This window comes from Osmerus eperlanus, chromosome 13, assembly GCF_963692335.1.
Source record: "Osmerus eperlanus chromosome 13, fOsmEpe2.1, whole genome shotgun sequence".
Classification (NCBI taxonomy): domain Eukaryota; kingdom Metazoa; phylum Chordata; class Actinopteri; order Osmeriformes; family Osmeridae; genus Osmerus; species Osmerus eperlanus.
Window position 1 is genome coordinate 3,994,229 of NC_085030.1, and position 19,715 is coordinate 4,013,943.

The 19,715-nt window shown below is 50.8% G+C and overlaps 1 protein-coding gene across 5 annotated transcripts in view; it reads left to right on the forward strand.

The window, feature by feature from the left end:
• Positions 1 to 19,715, forward strand: part of LOC134032992 (storkhead-box protein 2-like) — a 41,599-nt gene that overhangs the window by 13,929 nt on the left and 7,955 nt on the right. For 3 of the 5 annotated variants that reach the window (XM_062477084.1, XM_062477085.1, XM_062477087.1), the window contains one exon: positions 19,200 to 19,352. In XM_062477084.1, the coding sequence (XP_062333068.1) occupies positions 19,200 to 19,352 (153 nt within the window). Of the gene's footprint in view, positions 1 to 5,794; positions 7,934 to 16,069; positions 16,183 to 19,199; positions 19,353 to 19,715 lie in introns of those variants that run through there. The other 2 variants (XM_062477086.1, XM_062477088.1) reach the window with 2 other exon arrangements.

The window sequence follows — 19,715 nt, forward strand, 5'->3', positions numbered from 1 at the left end:
GCAGACAGGAGGAGGGGCCTGCGTGTCCCAGCTCTTCATAAATCTCTCCTCCTCTCATCTCAGCCTGTATACCTGCCAGCTGGCTTCCTACCTCCAGGCAATTCTCTCTCTCTCTCTCTCTCTCTCTCTCTCTCTCTCTCTCTCTCTCTCTCTCTCTCTCTCTCTCTCTCTCTCTCTCTCTCTCTCTCTCTCTCTCTCTCTCTCTCTCTCTCTCCCCTCCTTGTCTAAGTCTCACCCTTCTGGTCTTCCAACACAGCTCTCTCTCTCCCTCCCTCCCTCTTCTCTCTCCTTGTGTAAGTCTCCTTCTCTCTTCATGTCCCTACCTGACTCCGTGCACCCCCTTCTCTCAGACTCTGTGGTATTGTCAGGAGCTGTTGATTGCCCAAGTAGGTTATCCCTTGGTGTAGTGCTGCCTCCTAGAGGTAGGATTCTGTCAGGAACTCCTTATTTAAAACCACAATAAAGAGCCAGTGGGCGGGCATTCACAGACTCGGTAAAGCTACTGTATGAACGTGAGGAGGTTTGGGGCTACAGTCAGGATGGAATAGGGTCTAGACACTGGATGACGCCTGTCCCCGGAGGAGCCGAACACGACTGACGTGTGTGAGCACGCCCTGTGTGTGTGTGTGTGTCTCACGTGTAGCTAGTGGCGGTCGAGGCAGGCAGGTGGCATCCAGGTAGCTGGCCTCTGATATGGGAGGTATTTCCAGGAGGGAACACGCTGAAAGCCACTTAGGATCATCCCCACTAAGGCTGTTCAGGGCTGGCCTGCTGCTGTGTGGAAGCCCCCTGCTGGTGGTTGAAACCCTCTCAGTCTAACACCTGCACTTGGCTCAAAACTACACCTGACTCGTGAATCCCGCCTCTTCTGGAACATTACGCCTAGCTCCACTATCATCCATCGGAAGGTCATACTGAGTTCTTCCAAGGTTATCTCATGTTGTCGAGCACAGTGTCAATATTGAACGTGGGTTTCCTGTATTGGAATTTTAAATGATCCTGACCGAGAGGACAATCGTAATGTGCACGTTCTACTCATTCCATCCCATTACTTTCTACTAATTGAAAAATAGTTGCTTACAAACTATCTTCAATTGACCATTGTATGGAAGGAGAGCCAGTCGGTATTCGAGAGTTGTGTCAGTATTAGAGGAAGTCACATTGAACCTGCTAGTCTGCGTGTGTCCACTAGGTGTCCCAGTTGCATGTGCCTCCATCATGTGTCTCCTGCAGCCCTCTTGGCTGCTCGGGACAATCCATGGTGCTCATTAATGGAGTCTGATGCAGAAAGTGTTAAGAGACAGGAGATGTGACTAGTGCTGGTTCAGCACTGGGTTGGACTGCCTGACTCGTCGTCCTGCCTTTGTTCCCTGTCTGTCTGTCTGTCTGTCTGTCTGTCAGTGTGTGTATGTCTGTCAGTCAGTCTGTACGGCAGTCTGTCTGTCTGTCTGTCTGCCAGGTGGTCGTCTGGTCACTCTGAGTTTCACACACAGCTGAAATGACACACCCACAATCTAGTTGTCTATCTTTGACATTGTCTTCAGTAGTTGTGTAGGCAAGAGCATTATCTGGCCTTCCAACGACAGCTTTCTATCTCTCTCTTTCTCTCTCTGATAAAGATTTGTTCTCTAATCTTCACTTCAGTGTCCAGTAATCCTCAGTATTGGTTCAAAGCTAAAAGGAATCTATATCCACAAGTGTGACCCAGTTCCTAAAAACTGTCACTGGAAAATGTAGTATCCAGCCTGGACTGAACCATTCGGCTGGGCTGAGTGTGTGTCTGTGTGTGTGACTTGGAGCTAACCACTTTGGAAAAGAGAGCAGGGGTGGACGAGTAGCTGTTGCAGAGAGTGTTGTGTGAGGCAGTCGTATTCCTCGTGTGTCTGTCTATGTGTGTGGGTCCTTGTCAGTATTTTCATTACATTGTGAGAGGTTACAATAAATGATAAGCTGAACAATGGGACCAGGGGATCTAGTTCCTGTCAGTAGTAAATGGTTCCACAGACGCCATGCTGCCTTCCTATCCCGCGCTGCCTGGTTATCCAGCTAAGCTCATCTGCTGTCTGACTCACATGTAACACACAGACCAGGACTGGTCCGGTCATGTCCCAGTGAGTCAACCTGCAGCCTGCCAGGGGCACACACATTACTACTGCTCGGACCCAGCACACATACACACATACACGCACACACATATGTATATATGTATACACACAGACACAGACAAATGCAAAAAGACAAATACATAAACACTAAAAGGCACACACACACACAGACAGACACTAAAAGACACACACACTCTCACTCACGCAGATATCTGCTGTGTTTGCTGGGCCTTAATTTCCGACCCATCGTGAGTCTTGGCTCTCACACTGGACACAACCATGGGAGCTGCATAGTGAATGGCTACACACACAGGAACCCCTTGACCAGTCAACCACACACACACAAACACATGCCAACATACACACACACACACACACACACACACACACACACACTTCAGAGAAAGTTGTGCAGCCCGAATCGACAATAACGACAATAACGATGGCCCGATGGCCCGGGGCCAGTAAAAAGTAACGTCGGGACAGTTAAACTAGCAACTCACTGGCCCGATCGGGCCACTGCATATTATTGATTAAAAAAAAAAAAATCGCATTGTAAAAGTTAACATCCTTCATATGTTTTGCTATCTGCTAAATGCACGAAGGGCGTCTCGCCCTGGGTGTAATTCAATGTAGAACCGCCACTGCTAGCAGACAGCACCTGGTTTGCGTGACCGCTAAGCGGATGGTTGACAATCCATCTTCCAGGCCGTTGACCATGCTGGTCAGGAATTTAAATGCAGATGCCCATCGTGTTATTGCACGACTTATAACAACGGCATATCACGTAATTAAGACGGGACAGGCGTTCGCCTCGTTCCCCCGGGCTATTGAACTGCAGCAGAAGAATGGTGTCGACTTGGGTACTTAGTATCATACTGATGAAATGCTATGGAAGCTTTTATATATTAGCATTGAGGGAGAGGTTTCAGTTTCAGTCAGAAAGAGTTGTGCAGAGAGATGGCTGTCAGCAGGGAAGAGAGCACGTCATGTTTGAGGGTAAAAGTCAATTGTTTCGCTGACTTACCTTTTTATTTTTTATCACTAGAAATGTGATTTCATTTTTGTTCTTTTTATATCCAGGATGTGTTTAATAAATGGTTAAACATGTTAACAGAATAATATAATTTATAAGTCTTTGGTTTTGTTGTAACAATGATACATTTCAACTTTTGGAGGGGGGGCCAGTAAAAATTGTTTTGGGGCCAGTAAGTTTAAAAAAAATGTTAACGTTGAGCCTTGAAGCTTCTGTCGGGGTAACTGTCTGTATGTCACTGAAGACTCACTGTTTTAGAGATGAGCTTCTCTCTAATGCCTAATGTACTCTGGCAGGACCTGTGTGTCCTCTAAGCCTATTTCAGGCTCTGTCTTTTGTCAATGTGATGGTGTTTTTTCTGAGGTGTGTAATGTGTGTGGGGCTCATGTAGATGGAGGAGTGTTTTCCTTGCTGATTGGAGAGCGATTTTGCGGCTCTGCAGAGTCGGGCCTTGGTGGTGCCGGTTTGCCGTCAGGGGATTGGATGTTTGGAGCAGGTCCCTGTGCATGTTGGACAGCTTCATACGGCCGTGGTGTTCTGCTCTAAGGAGAGAAGCAAACATTCCATCACTCCAGTTTCTTAATCAGCCATGGATTCTTTTATCATGCCTCATTGCCAGACACAGGCCTCGTTAGCGAGTGGATAAATCTGGATTTTTAATCTCTCGCACATGTTTCAAAACGGCATTTCCACAAAACGGTGTCATGTTGTTTTAAATCCTGGCTGACTGCTCGGTGAAGGCCCGAGACCAGAACTCTCCAAACCTCAGACTGCTCTGGCCAGTAAGACGCTTGCTTCCTGCTGTCTGGGAGACCTACAGCCAATCAGGGAGTCTTAAATATGACAAGGATGTGTATGAGCAGCGAGGGAACATATTTGTGTTTCAGAGCGATGGTTTAGGGGCCGCTGGGGGACTTCCAGATGATGGGGAGGGTTAGGATGTTTACATACGTGTGTGAGAAAGAGGGAGAGAGGGAAAGAGAGAGAGAGGGAGAGAGAGAGAGAGAGAGAGAGAGGGAGGGAGGGAGGGAGGGAGGGAGGGAGGGAGGGAGGGAGGGGGGGAGAATAGAAGGGAGGAGGGGGCTATAGTGTGGGGGGGTGCTCTGATAATTCAGACCATGTTTGGCTGAGCTTTGAGGAGAGGTGCTAGGTAACAGAGCGTGTTACAGCAGAATGGTTGGTGGTGGTGGTGGTGGGGGGTCACATGGTCCTTGGTGAGGTCACATGGCAGAATGTCTGTGAGGGGGAAAGTTTGTGTGGGCGTGTGTCTCTGCATGCTTGTCATCACGAAGAGGCCTGACATAACAGGGGCTGTAACACAAGCCATAACGAACACCAGAGGTCCATCAGATCTCTGGACCCAAAGCCACCATCTCAGTCCAGCCCACCCTGTGTGTGTGTGTGTGTTTTTTTATAGTTGTTTGCTAGCCTGTTGTTGTTGCAGGGTCTGACTGTTAAGTTGTTTTCCTGCTGTGAGATAATGCCAAAGTCCCAGAATCCATCCTGATTTCTGATTGGGTGGGAGTTTTGCTGTGCCGAGGAAGTGAAGGATGAGTGACATTGACCTTCACCAGGTTTGGTCCCTAAGGGCCTCCGTAGTGTGTGATTACAGGGAGGTGTAATACAAAACGGGGTCTGGTTAGCCTCAGCCCTGACAGACACACCCACACGCACGCATACACACACAGAGCTGGAGGAGCTACCAACATGGCTACCTGAGTAGTTTTACAACCTTTCTACAATGGAGGCTGCATAAATGTCAGTAGTGTAGCATATTAGGATGGTAAATATGTTGCTGTCTTTATTTACCCAGTCTGACCTACAATTCTACCCCAAGAATACACCTCGAGATTTACCCTTCACCCCTAACTTTGCCCCCTACTCTAACCCAGGGGTCAGCACCCTGAGACATGCATGTGTGTAGTCATTGGCACACTGGGCGATAAGTGTGCAAAAGTCAAATTTCAAATGTAGTTTTTTTTAAAGACACGTACCTTCTCACTGGGCATTTACAGCAGTGCATGGATTCCACAATGCCTCTTCAATGTGGCGCAGCGCTGTGCTGGTACTAGTTCAACACTATGGGGGTTGACATTGTTGGAAGTAACGTGCAGCTAGCTAGTTCCGTTCTTTAGCTTAGCGTCCTTGTTTGCATTGTCTGTTTTACCATAGACAGACAAAAAGGGTGGTGATGGCGTATTTGTTGTCGACCTAATGTTGAAATGGCCCAGAAATGAACAAAAAACGTTCAAAATGGCAGGTCTTGTCAAAAAGGGTTGAATATGTTGCTGTCTCGGTCAACCTAGTCATGATGACATCAATTATACCCCTAACCCCCAGCTCTACCCTGAACCCCTAACTTTCTCCCTTCCTCTCCAACCCAAAAGCCCCTACTCCCTAACGCTACCCCACATTCCTTACAATCCAACTACATCCCTTACAATCTTCAAATCCCGGGGAATATCTGCTCCTGTGCTGTATGAAGGCACCGCAGAGGAGAGGGGGACAAGAGGGATGAGGAGGAGGAAGGTGTGTGGAGAAGAATGGTGACCCCTGATCCGGGCCTGACAGGAGCTGCATTTCTCTCTGACATCACCTCCTGAAGCCGGAGAAACCGCCTGGGCCCGCCCACCATGATTAATGATTGGCTCGGGGGGGGGGATTCTTCACGTCTAAACTCTTTCATGTACACAGATGTCCGACTCTGGCCAGCTCTGCTACTATAGCGGATGCTGTCAACAAGCAACTCGAACTATATCCTGTAGTTTATCTGCCTCTTTCAGCCTGATTTGCTCGTCTTTCTCTCTCATTTGATTGGCCGGTCTCTTCGCTCCGGTCTTCCCCCCAGGTTGGATTTGCTCCACGGTCTGTCCTCCGGTCTCTCTCCTGCCGGGGGTCTCTGGCTGCATTCCTGAGGGGAGGCCGCCGCCGCAGCTGTGAGAACAGAGAGGAGAGAGAGGAAACTCAGAGGATCCTGCTGCTGACCCTGCAGGGGGGGGCGGGAGGGAGGGAGGGAGGGAGGGGGGAGGGGGGGAGAGAAATGGGGAGCCGAATGAAACTCAAAGAAAAGAGAAAGCAGAGAGCAAGAGAAGAAGAAAGGAGCGGAGGTTACAGACTAGCATTGCAGCCAGACTTTTTCCTGTCCTCTAGACAAAGTGGAAGGACAACATTGCAGCCCTGTCTCTCTCTGTCTCTCTCTGTCTCTCTCTGTCTCTCTCTGTCTCTCTCTCTCTCTCTCTCTCTCTCTCTCTCTCTCTCTCTCTCTCTCTCTCTCTCTCTCTCTCTCTCTCTCTCTCTCTCTCTCTCTCTCTCTGTGTTGCAGCGTAGTAGTGAATGAGGTGGTCCAGAGTGACAGGATCATAGTAGCGCAGCTCAGCAGAGCTCCTCCCCCTCCCCTGGCTGACTGACGGGCTTCCTGGCCCCCCCTCCTCCCTCTCCCCTCCCTCCCTCTCTCCCCCTCCCCTCCTCCTCCAGCGCGGCGCAGCGGCAGAGGAGGATCAGGACAACAAGAGAGCGAGCGAGCGAAGAGAGAGGCAGGCGGTAGAGAGACTGCGAGAGAGAGAGAAAAAAGAGAGACACGACCGGAGGATAGCCGACAACACAAAGACAGCGAGAAACACGCCTTTCTGCCTGACGCTCCGGATTCATATTTTGGGGGGGGTTCTTGTTTATTTTGGGGTTATGTGCGGGTTCTTCTCCTCATCTCGCTGTGTGTATCGGGCTCCCATCCTCCATCATCCCTCCACACAGGCACGGTAGAGACGGTCTCTTACGCTCACACACACACGCACACACACCCACCCTTTCCAGCGGAACGGCGGCCGTGGATGTGTACGCCTGACGGAGGAGCGCCGTCGCCCGCGGACGGACGGATCGACGACGGCGATCGGATGCCGATCGAAAGAGAAGAGAGGTAGCCGTTAGCGCTGGCTCCAGAGCCGTGTGCTCTCCCTCCCTCCCTCCTCCCTCCCTCCTCCCTCCCTCCATGGCCGCTGCCTGCGCTTGCAGCCTGGTGTCTTTTGTGTTAACGGCTCTCCCTTAGCCCAGCCCTCCCCTCTCTCCCGCCCGCCTTCAACACAGCTATTGTCTGGATCCGGGGGGCTCTCTCACAGTGCCCACCCAACCCCCGAACCTTCTCCAGACCACGCTGCCCCCCCCCCCTTCTCCCTCATCTCCATCGCCTGCCTCCTTCCCGCGCGGCTGCCTGGCTGCCTGGTTCAGGGCCCAGTGCTGGCTGGGTTTACACGTGAAGCTGCCGATGCTAAGCCTGGATTAATGGCAGGCGTGGGCTGACGCTGGCTCGGACTACACATCTCCCACCCCCCGGGATCACGAAAGGAACCCCAGCGGACGGCACCAAGCTGAGCTCTGCTCGTCCGCCCCGTCTGTGCGCGCGCGTGTGTATGTGTGTGTGAGAGCGAGAGCGAGTGTGTTCCAGAGAGAGTATGCTTGTAGCAGGCAGAGACAGCGAGCGTTAAAGGGACGTCAGTGGCGGGGCGCTGGGCCATGTGTCTGGTGTGACCGGGTGGAGGTGTATCTGGAAGAGAGCCTGGATGTGGAGGTGGAGGTAACCCCCCGCAGGTCCACCCAGCCCTGCCCGCTGCCCGGGACGGAGCCAGCATGAAGAAGACTCGCAGCACCACCCTGCGGCGCGCCTGGCCCAGTTCTGACTTCTCCGACCGGGCCTCGGAGCGGACGCGCTCCCGCAGCGAGAAGGACTACCGGCTCCACAAACACAAACACTACCCCCCCCAGTACCTGTGCCAGTCCCCGCCTGGCTACATCACTCCAGGTGGGTCACACTGTCACGCTGGAGATACTACACTCGCACTACTGCGTACGTGTATGTGTGTGTGTCAAGGTGGACTACAGATACTATTCTGGCAGTGTGTGTTTGTGTCTAGGTATACTACATATACTATGCTGTGTGTGTCTAGGTGGACTAGATATTATGCTGGCAGTGTGTGTGTGTGTAGCAGGTGGACTACAGATACTATGTTCTCACTACTGTGGTTGTGTGTGTCTAGGTGGACTACAGACTATGCTGGCAGTGTGTGTATGTGTCTAGGTAGACTGCAGGTACTATTCTTGTACTACTGTGTGTTTCTGTGTGTGCTTGTGTAAGTGGACTACAGATACTATGCTGATTGTGCCTTTGAGTGTGTGTGTGTATGTGTCGGTAGACTACGTACTGGCAAGTGAGGATATAATGTAGTTATAATTTCAAAGTCCAGGAATTAGGAATTATTGTTGTCTCTATAATAGCAGTGTCTGGGCTGTTTTGGGAATGTAATGTAGAACTAGGACATTACAAGCTTGGACACACTGACCTGATCCAAAATACCTAGACAGGAACAGGAACAGGAATTAAAAGGAATTAAAATGACACCCCATTAATAGGAAAAATCCAGTGTTCAGGTTGGTAGTGCTGAAATCCCAAGAGGAAAACCAAAACGTCGCTAACGGAAGGGCACGCTGATGTGTTTTATTTTCATAGCGAGACATCGCCTTCTTAGGCTACAGTTTTATCATTGGGGGAAGAAATTCTTTACATTACTTTGCTACTTTATTCATATGTGTTATTATGAAATCTCCCTCAAATTGTTAAGCTGATATGAACAGTTCAGTTCAGTCTCAGACTTTTGTACCCTACTGTATGTGGCTGATGACAGTGAGTGCTGGCTCGAGCAACAACTGAATGAACTGCAAATCCCAGAATGCCTCTCTGGCTTCAGAACCAGGATGTTGTGTTAGGTGACGTCACTACAGAAGTGTGTGGAGCATCGTTGTGATTTAACAGGTCTTTGCTGACAAACTCCTGGAGCTAGTCAGATTCTGAGGTCAAACTGTCTGGAAAGGCCGAGAGAGAGGAGGGAAGAAGAGAGAGAAGACTGCAGGCATATAGAGAAAGAGTGTGTGTGTGTGTGTGTGTGTGTGTGTGTGTGTACCATACAGGAAGCCCATACAGAGGGTCTGAATGAGGAGAGTGAATGGAGGAGGAGCCAGGTCCAACAAGCCCACATGCTCTCAAAGCTCCTTCACGTCTCCTAGCAACACAGCGGGTCAGAGGCTAGCTGACATGGCCATTGTTCAAGAAAAGTGTGAATGAGGAGAGAGACAGAGAGAGAGAGAGAGAGAGAGAGAGAGGGAGAGAGGGGGAGAGGGGGGGAGCGGGGGAGGGGGGGAGAGATAGACAGAAGTTGGGTTGATAGATAACTACCATAGTTTCTCAGTCAGAAACACTGTCACACACCCCTCCTAGCAGTGAGGCAGCTGACAGGGATATTGGTTATGCTGGGGACCCTCTCTGCTTTGGGGCCGTCTCACAATTGGCTGTATTGTTAAGAGATAAAGAGGGCAGCTTTAGCAAGTGCAGAGCAGAGCTTGAAACCACTAAGCTGGGCCCTGTGTGCAGACTTAACCAGCAGAGGAAAAGACTGGTTGTTCTCTCCTCAGGACTGTTGCTGTGAGCTGCCCTCTCAGAGAGACCCTCTCGAGCAGTCCTGGTAGGCTTGCTCTCTCTTCTGTCTGTCTTGCCTGCTCTTCTCTCCCTTTTTTTTCTCCCCTTCCAGATAAGGCAGCCACCATCTCTGTTCTGATAGCCCTACTCTGCTCTCCTCTGGAGGTTTCTCACAGGCCTCAGCACAACAGCGTGGCATTTTGAAGAAGTGTAGTAGTGAAAGCGCACCTCGACATCAGTCGACTTCATGGACAGTGTTGGAGGTTGTCCCATACGATTAGCCAGTTTAGCCGAGAACCTTTTATGGCTTGACAACATTTGAACTTGCTAGATTTACAATCTAAGTAAATCTTAATCAAATTTAAGTAAAGATGAAGGCGGGCGGTCAGATGGCTGAGCGGTTAGGGAATCGGGCTGTTAATCAGAAGGTTGCCGGTTCGATTCCTGGCCGTGCAAAATGACGTTGTGTCCTTGGGCAAGGCACCTAACCCTACTTGCGGGAATGTCCCTGTACTTACTGTAAGTCGCTCTGGATAACAGGCATGCAAACTCCTCACCTTTAGGTGAGACTCACCTTTCTGAAACCAAAATTGGTCACCTATGTGATTTGTGCAGATCCGATGAGAAAAGGGGGGGGGTCGTGGCCTTGGCCAACACAGCATTTTACCCGTGCTTTGCAACTTTACAACTGGCTATGGAACCAATCGTCACTCCTAATTCTTAAACCTCACAGCCAATAAGGGGCAGAGTGGGGACAGGTTTTCTACATTGATCTAGCCTCTTAATTTTGCTCTCAAAGTGCACCAGATTGATGCGTTTAACTTTAACATTTAAGAAATGTTCTTCCGGTGGAGCATGCCCCCGGCCCCCCTAGAGGGTCGGGGGTTCGCCGTCTCGTTCTCACCATTTATACCCCTGACCTGTTTGCATGCCTGGGATAAGAGCATCTGCTAAATGACTACATGTAAATGTAATGTAATGATAGTTGAGGAAGTGGATGAGGAGATGACAGGAGGTACATGAGAAGGTATCAGGTGGTGGATGAGGAGATGACAGGAGGTACATGAGAAGGTATCAGGTGGTGGAGGTGGATAAAGAGGTATCAGGAGGTGGATAAAGAGGTATCAGGAGGAGGATGAGGAGGTGGAGGAGGAGGTGGTATCAGGAGGAGGAGGTGGAGAAAGAGGTATCAGGAAGTGGATGAGGCGATGGATGAGGAGGTATCAGAAGGTGGATGAGGAGGTATCAGGAGGTGGAGGAGACGGAGGAGAAGGTATCAGGAGATGGATGAGGGGGTGGATGAGGAGGTATCAGGAGGTGGAGGAGACGGAGGAGAAGGTATCAGGAGATGGATGAGGGGGTGGATGAGGAGGTATCAGGAGGTGGAGGAGACTGAGGAGAAGGTATCAGGAGATGGATGAGGGGGTGGATGAGGAGGTATCAGGAGGTGGAGGAGACTGAGGAGAAGGTATCAGGAGATGGATGAGGGGGTGGATGAGGAGGTATCAGGAGGTGGAGGAGGTGTACACTACCAAGTTATTTGGTCTGCCTTGGGAGCGATGATGAATGAAGAATAGTCTGTACATGTTCCCCCACCACACACACACACACACAGCTCTCAGCACCACACGCACATCTAATCTTGTCCAATTAACACAGATTCAGCTGCAGCCTTAAATAGAATGTCAACTTCTAGAGTCCCAGATGACTACTAGCGGCCCTCTCTCTTCCCTCGTCTCCATCTTCCATCCTCTTCTTTCTCTCTGTCATCTCCCTTGAAACCTCTGTACCTGCTCTGTGTCTCACCTTTCACTGCTCTCTCTTCCTCTTTCTTATTTCCTATTCCATCTTTAACCCTCTCTCTGCTCCTCCTCTCTGCTCACTATCCCAAACTCCCAACACAGTAAAAGGCCAGTATATCATCTAGCTTACAGGTTCAACAGAGGTCCTTAAAAAGTTAGACCAGCCCACATCGCCTGACTGGTTCATGCATGAAGCTAAGAGGTGACAGTGCAGTAATGAGTGATTGAATATGTTGAGCTTAGAAGCCGTATTAGCTGCAGTAATGAGTGACTGATTCAAGTCCTGGCATGATGTTAGCCTAAACACCTTGGTAAGTAGGATGTATCTAACTGCCTGAGCCTGGGGCTGGGACTCTGAGGTGAGGTGGCATACCTCTGTTGTTCTCTCTCCTTTCCTCTCTCCCCCCCCCCCCCCCTCTGTCATTACCCTCCTCTCTCCTCCAGTGTTTTTCTGCAGAAGGGGGGAGGTCTAAATGTGGACAGGTTTATCTGACCTGATTCTGGTTGAGGTTGCAGACTTGGTCGATGTTACTGTTATAAAAGCTGAATTATCCTCTCCCCTCCTCTCCCCTCTCTCTTCTCTCCCCTCTTTCTTTCTTTCTTTCTTTCTTTCCTCTCCTTTCATCCTCTCTTCCTCTCCTCTCCTCCCCATTGTTTGTCCTCTCCCTTTCTTTTTCTCCGATGCAGCCAAAGCAGTGTAGCAGCGATGCATGCTGGGATGTGGAACTTGTTAACCCTGTGCCTCTCACGGCGTTGCAGATGCTGACGCAACGCCCCGCCCCCTTCCTGCAAAAGCTGTCACTGAAGCTCCTCCCCCCTCTCTGTGTGCTGAGCCCTGGGATACCCACCCACTCACGGCCCCGTGTTCCTCTCTACTCCACACACACACGCTCACTCGCCGGCACATCGCACGCACGCATGCATGCATGCACAGTACACTCACACTCTCCTCCCGCAGCCTCATGGCTGCTCTAGCTACAACACTCAATGCTCACTCACTCACACACACGCTCCCCTCTCACAGTCTCTCCACCAATCAGCCTCTGGGAGCCCTGGCCTGGTTTACTAAGGCCCCTCCCCCTTCTCTCCCAGGCGTTTTGCTTGCAGCAGCTCAGGCTATTTCTGTTCCCCTACACACTGTGGCACGCTCCCTTAATGATGCAGGAAAATCCTTAGCAGCTGGCCAGTGTATGTGTGTACACTGTATGCGTGTGTGTTTGTGTGTGTACTGCATAACACGTGAGGAACACAGAGTACTACTGCAGCTTAGTAACATTAAAGTCAAATCGTTGGTTTCTCTGGTTAGAAAGTGGATCATCTTCGTGGAGAACTTTAGTATTCATCCCAATCTTCTATTCCAGCAGTGCTGTCTCTGTCCTCTACCCAGTGCTGCTGTCGCTGTTTCTACCCAGCACTGCTGTCTCTGTCTCAACCCAGCAGTGCTGTCTTTGTGTCCGTCTCAACCAAGCAGTGCTGTCTCTGTTTCTACCCAGCACTGCTGTCTCTATCTTTGTCTCTGTCTCAACCAAGCAGTGCTGTCTCTGTTTCTACCCAGCACTGCTGTCTTTGTCTCTGTCTCAACCAAGAAGTGCTGTCTCTGTCTCAACCAAGCAGTGCTGTCTCTGTTTCTACTCAGCGCTGCTGTCTTTGTCTCTGTCTCTACCCAGCACTGCTTTTTCTGTCTCTGTCTCTACCCAGCACTGCTGTCTCTGGCTTTGTCTCTGTCTCTACCCAGCACTGCTGTCTTTGTCTCCGTCTCTACCCAGTAGGGCTGTCTCTGTCTTTGTCTCTACCCAGCACTGATGTCTCTGTCTCTACCCAACACTGCTGTCTCTGTCTCAACCCAGCACTGATGTCGCTGTCTCCGTCTCTACCCAGCAGTGCTGTCTCTGTCTTTGTGTCTACCCAGCAGTTCTGTCTCTGTCTCTACCCAGCAGTGCTGTCTTTGTCTTTGTCTCCGTCTCTACCCAGCACTGCTGTCTCTGTCTTTGTCTCAACCCAGCACTGCTGTCTCTGTCTCCACCCAGCACTGGTGTCTCTGTCTCCACCCAGCACTGCTGTCTCTGTCTCTACCAAGCAGTGCTGTCTCTGTCTCCACCCAGCACTGCTGTCTTTGTCTCTGTTTTACCCAGCAGTGCTGTCTCTGTCTTTGTCTCAACCCAGCACTGCTGTCTCTGGCTTTGTCTCTGTCTCTACCCAGCACTGCTGTCTCTGTCTCCGTCTCTACCCAGCACTGCTGTCTCTGTCTCTACCCAGCACTGCTGTCGCTGTCTCTGTCTCTACCCAGCACTGCTGTCTCTATCTTTGTCTCTGTCTCTACCCAGCACTGCTGTCTCTGTCTTTGTCTCCATCTCTACCCAGCAGCACTGTCTGTCTCTACCCAGCACTGCTGTCTCTGTGTCTGTCCTCTACCCAGCAGCACTGTCTCTGTCTCCACCCAGCACTGCTGTCTCTGTATCTGTCCTCCACCCAGCACTGCTGTCTCTGTCTCCACCCAGCACTGCTGTCTCTGTCTCTACCCAGCAGTGCTGTCTCTGTCTCCACCCAGCACTGCTGTCTTTGTCTCTGTCTCTACCCAGCAGTGCTGTCTCTGTCTTTGTCTCAACCCAGCACTGCTGTCTCTGGCTTTGTCTCTGTCTCTACCCAGCACTGCTGTCTTTGTCTCCGTCTCTACCCAGCACTGCTGTCTCTGTCCTCTACCCAGCACTGCTGTCTCTGTCCTCTACCCAGCACTGCTGTCTCTGTCTTTGTCTCCATCTCTACCCAGCAGCACTGTCTGTCTCTACCCAGCACTGCTGTCTCTGTGTCTGTCCTCTACCCAGCAGCACTGTCTCTGTCTCCACCCAGCACTGCTGTCTCTGTGTCTGTCCTCTACCCAGCAGCACTGTCTCTGTCTCCACCCAGCACTGCTGTCTCTGTGTCTGTCCTCTACCCAGCAGCACTGTCTCTGTCTCCACCCAGCACTGCTGTCTCTGTCTCAACCCAGCAGTGCTGTCTCTGTCTCCGTCTCTACCCAGCAGTGCTGTCTTTGTCTCTACCCAACACTGCTGTGTCTGTCTTTGTCCTCTACCAGCAATGCTGTCCATGTCCTGGACTTCCTGCTCCCTGACAGGCCCCTCGGAGCATAGGCTATGTAGAGCAGCAAGCATTAGCAGCCTGGATTAGAGGAATTGATAATCCAAACGCCAGAGAGAAGGAGCAGAGTGTAAACCATAGAAGCATGTCTTATTAACCCCACCAAACCCCTCGTCCATTCAGCTCTCATGTAGCTGTTGATGAGGTCAGAACACACCAGAGGAGAAGCTGATAGACAGGTACATAGAAGTCTTTTGATTAGTTAGAACAGTTGGCACTGTGAAAGAGACCAAACAATACCAAACAGAGCTGTGCGTTTCCTGATTTGCAGTGCGAGTCTTCAACTGCAGCCACTCTCTAGCTCCATCTAGTGTCAGAGCACGTAGTAACGCACACATCCACTCACACACACACACACACATTAACACACACTAACAGAATGGCCCTCGCCAGGTGCGAGAGAGGTTGGGAGAGGTGGAGTCTGGAATGTTTACACTTGCTGAGTTGAACTTTATTCAAGTGCCCCACCTGTCTGCGTGTGTCTCTACGAGCGTTATGTAGATGAGCCGACTGTTGTCCTTTTCTCCAGGACCACCACGCACCAACATCTTTGACTTTCAGGTCTCGGACCTGTTCTTCAGCATTCTCCCAGGTCCAAGTTTCCTCACTCAACTTGTTCTGCTGTCAGTAGAGATGAAGCACCCCTCCCCCACCACAAGCTGCCCCCTCCCCCCCTGGCACCCACTTGTTACATGATCAGAACTCCCCCTGCTCTGTTCCACAGCCTCCTTCACCTTTGTCAGTCTGATGAGGCCTCTGTCCCCCTTTTCTACACAGCTAGTTCACACACACACACACACACACACACACACACAGGAGAACACACACACACACACATTGTCCTTCCTCTTTGACATGCTAATACCTTGCAGCATAAAACTAGTCAATCTAGTGTCCCAGTCAGTAGCTGGATCTCAGTTCTGTCTGTTAGTCTGCTGAGGAACAGTTCTGTCTGTTTGTCTGTCTGTCTGTCTGATTAGGAACAGTTCTGTCTGTCTGTATATGAGGAGCAGTCATTTCTGTCTGCTTTAGACAAGCTCTAAGTGGGTCATCGGAACCAGAACAGACCGGGCTCTGACCAGCTGGACGCTATGCTGCAACCTCCCTCCCTCTTTCCCTCCCTCCTCAATCCTTCCATCCCTCGTACACTGATGCTGCTACACCTACTGCTGGAGAGGACAAGCAGACATGTAGGGTAGGTAGAGAGAGAGAGAGAGGGGGGGGGAGAGAGAGCATTGAAGAGGGGGGAGGGAGAGAAAGCTTGCAGAACAGGCGTTAGGTGCAACTGGGGATGCGTTGCCATAACAACGCTTTCGGCAGGCCGCCCACAAGCTTGTATGTCAGTGGGCATTACAGAGAGAGAGAGGGAGAGAGAGAATGGGAGGGAGAGGGGGGGAAAAAAACGAGTGCATAGTGAAGCAGGACGTGATTGGTCACACCCCCTTGTCTTTGTGTGGAGTGGAGCATGCTGGGAAGGCCCTTGAGTGAATGCTCATTTGTGTGTGAGAGAGAGAGCAAGAGAGGAGCGCGCGCGTGTTTGTGTGTGTGTGTGAGAGGGAGGGAGGGAGGGCTCACGGCTGCAGCTAAAAGAGCTGCCTCGGGATCTGCCTGGATTAAGCCTAGGAGCCGACCAAATCAGCTAAGGTACTGCCAATCTTCCTCGTCTATCTCTTCTCCGTCGCTCCCGCTCTCCTCCTCTCCCTTTCTCTCCGTGCTCGGAGGACGAGTGCGGCTGGTCTGACTGAAGCTGCGTAGCTTTGCGGAGGGAATGACAAAAGAAGGGGGTGGGGTTAAGCGGGAGGTGCATGGACAAAGGACGGTGGCAGCAAGATTGTTTACTACCACTGCAGTAGCAGGCAGGCAGGCAGGAGCACGTCTCTCTTTATTCTCTACTCTCCCTCTCTCTCTCCCCCTCCCTCTCTCTCTGCCTGTCTGTCTCTTTCTGCCTGTCTGTCTCTGTCCCTCCCTATGGACAGCCTGCACAGTAATGGAGGGAAAGAAGCTTCAGCTAGCTGCCTCATAGTAGCTTCAGCTAACTGCCTCATAGTAGCCTCAGCTAACTGCTTTGTAGTAGCCTCAGCTAACTGCCTCAACTAACATCTTCTTTGCCTTCTCAGCTAACTGCCTCAGCTAGCTGTCTCATAGCAGTCCTAGCTAGCAGGCTCAAAGCATCTGCACTACAAAATGGCTCTGGTCTTTGCTGTGCTCTGTAGTATGGCTAGTGAAGCAGGACTTCCAGACTGTTCCACACCAGACAGATCACATCCTCTCAGACTGTCTCTTAAGCTGAACAGTAAAATGTCTGACCAATAGTTTGTTGTTAAAAGGATTTATGAATCAACAGCATAAACAAAAGGTCAGGACTTTACAGTGCCTTTCAGTGTACTGCCTTCTAACTCCCTCTAACTCCCTCTCTCTGTCTCTCTCTCTCTCTCTCTCTCTCTCTCTCTCTCTCTCTCTCTCTCTCTCTCTCTCTCTCTCTCTCTCTCTCTCTCTCTCTCTCTCTCTCTCTCTCTCTCTCTCTCTCTCTCTCTCTCTCTCTCTCTCTCTCTCTCTCTCTCTCTCTCCGTGTGTCCGAGCTGACGTCTGAAAGCTTTCTCTTTTCTCGGTTTAGTCACACTTGATTTTTACCAGGGCTTCTCTTTCATAAAGGCATGCTGCCTGGCACTGTGTGTGTTAGGGGGGCTAGGGGGGTATTAAGTTCACTCCATGGTCACCCTCTCCATGGGAGTGCTGCACAGTTGTCGGTGGAGGTGTGTGAGAGTGTGTGTGTGTGTGTCGAATGGGGGGGGGGGGGGGGGGGGTTGGCTGCAACTGTTCCCACAAGGCCCCTGCAGCTGTGTTCGCGTTTCTCTCTCCCCCCCTCTCTTTCTCTTTCTCTCTATCTCTCTCTCCCTGACCAGTCCTGGCCTTGTGTGTGTCAGAGGCCTCTCCGCGTTTCTCCACTCATCTCAACATGTCTGCTGTCTGCTAGCTCCGGAGCTACACCACTGTTTTTACAGCTCAGCTTGAGCGCACTAGCATCACATCGTACTCTCCCTCCTCCTCCTCCTCTTCCTTCGCCTGCATGCTCACTCGCTTGCTCATCTGGGTAAATGGGAATGAGGTCACTTCCTCCTCCCCCTCCCGCTTAGCAAGATGGAGAAGATGGAGGCCGGGTTCTCTGAAGCAGCAGTCAAACTCTGCTCAGATCCTCTCTCTCTCGTCTGTCTGCTATGCTGTCGGTCTGTTTTCTAGCAGGTCTGGTCTAGCTTGCTTTCTGTCCAGCAGCCAGTCAGTCTGGATGTTGGTCTGTCTGCAAACCCTGTCTGCCAGTCTGTATCCAGACTTTTGGTCCATTGTGTTACAGAATTGTGTTTTGTGTGTTTGTGTGTGGTGCTGGTGTCAGTCAATAGGATTGTGAATAATGTGTAAGTGTGGAAATGGAACAAGTTAAACTAACATGAAAACAGTCGGTTGTAGGAGGTTAAAGAGTCTTAATCGGCCAGTGCTCCATAATTCGGTGGAAGCTAAAAATGACGTCAAGGATATTTGTAGCGGTGTGCTGTATTTGTAGATTGTGTGTGTGTGTGTGTGTGAGGTAGGTAGGGAGAGAACGCGAGCGAGAGAGACAGGAGCAGTGTCCCTCGGCAGCTGTCTGGACCGTGGTCTTCGGATGGTCAGCAGGCTGGTCCTGCCAGAGAATGTGTGGTGTGGAGCTCAATGTGGGAGCACACCTGTTAGCCTAGCAGGTGTTGGAGGAGGAGGAGGAGGAGGAAGGGAGAGAGGATATACTATATAACCTGTATTATACTAGAATGGAAAAAATTGTGAGGGCATCCCCAGAGAAAGGAGGAGGTGAGGAGGAGAGAGAGAAGGAGGTAGAGGAGGAGGCTGGGGGGAAAGGAGGAAGAGGTGTCTCTAACACCACCAGGCCACCAGCCATGTGATGATCAGGATGATGATGTCATGGGGGAGTTGCCCTCCTGCTCCTAACTATTGCAGCACCTGGATACAGGCTTAGCTCGTTTAGCGTTCTTCTATCCCCATGGATACAGGGCAGGGTAGTGTGTGCGCGTGTGTGTGTGTATTTACCTTTGCCATGGTTCTGGTCAGGTTAATCAGCTTATCCTCACCCTGACAGGACAGTGGGTTCACTCTCACAGATAATGTGCTGTCTTAGTCTGTAGGGTCCAGGGCGCATGAGAACCAGACCTCACCATGTGCTAGCCGGACACAGAACCACAAGGGTCTGCCGTGAACATCACTGAGCTGGCCGGCGGCTTTTTCGGCGTGTGCAGCAGGTGCTCTTTGAGGTTTCGTTGAGGAAGCTTGCTTCTGGTGGCGCCCCGTGAGGCAACCGAGGGGCAGATCTTTGACTTTGAAGACAAGAGTACAGCTTCAAGCTCCATGAAGCTAGTTAGGAGTTAGTGGCTAGATACAATTTTCGAAGAAATCTTTTCAAACAAGCCCAGTTGTTTTACTGTGAGCTGGCTGTTTCTTCATAGCTGGATAGATTTGAGGTTGGGAGCCTATGGTGAAAAACTGGTTTTGGACAAAGTAGCAATTTGATCTGGTCTTGCCTGGCTTGGCTCTGTTATTCCAATACAATACAGTGTAATGTTTACATAGCCCGACAAAGCCTGCTGTCTAACCCTGCTGTGTTTGTCTCCCTGCTCCAGGTGATGTGTCTCCTATCAGCATGTCGCCCATCAGCCAATCCCAGTTCATCCCTCTGGGGGAGGTCCTGTGTTTGGCCATCTCCGCCATGAACTCCGCCCACAAGCCTGTCACACAGGAGGCCCTCACAGAGCACCTGGCAACATGTTTCCCAGGTAACCAAAACTCACCATGACACTGCTGAGTCTGAATATCTCTCTCTCTCTGCGTGTCTCTCTGGCTCTCTCTCATTTCTTTTTATTGTTCTCTCTTTTTCTCTCTTTCTCTTTTGTCTCTCTCTCCATCTATCTATCTGTCTATCTATTTTGGTATAGTGTATTAAGTATTGATCGCATGTGCCCTGTAGTTTGCCTATCTGTCCGTTGTGTAGAAAGTGCTGAGGCTGGAAGTTCCAGTAGAGTAGCTGGAGTAATATCACACAGGTCAGCTGGTCTGCAGGAGTTGCTATGGCATTGAAAGTGGGGGTCTGTTCTGGACGGTGTGCTAGTGGTCAGCATGTGACAACACAGCAACACTTG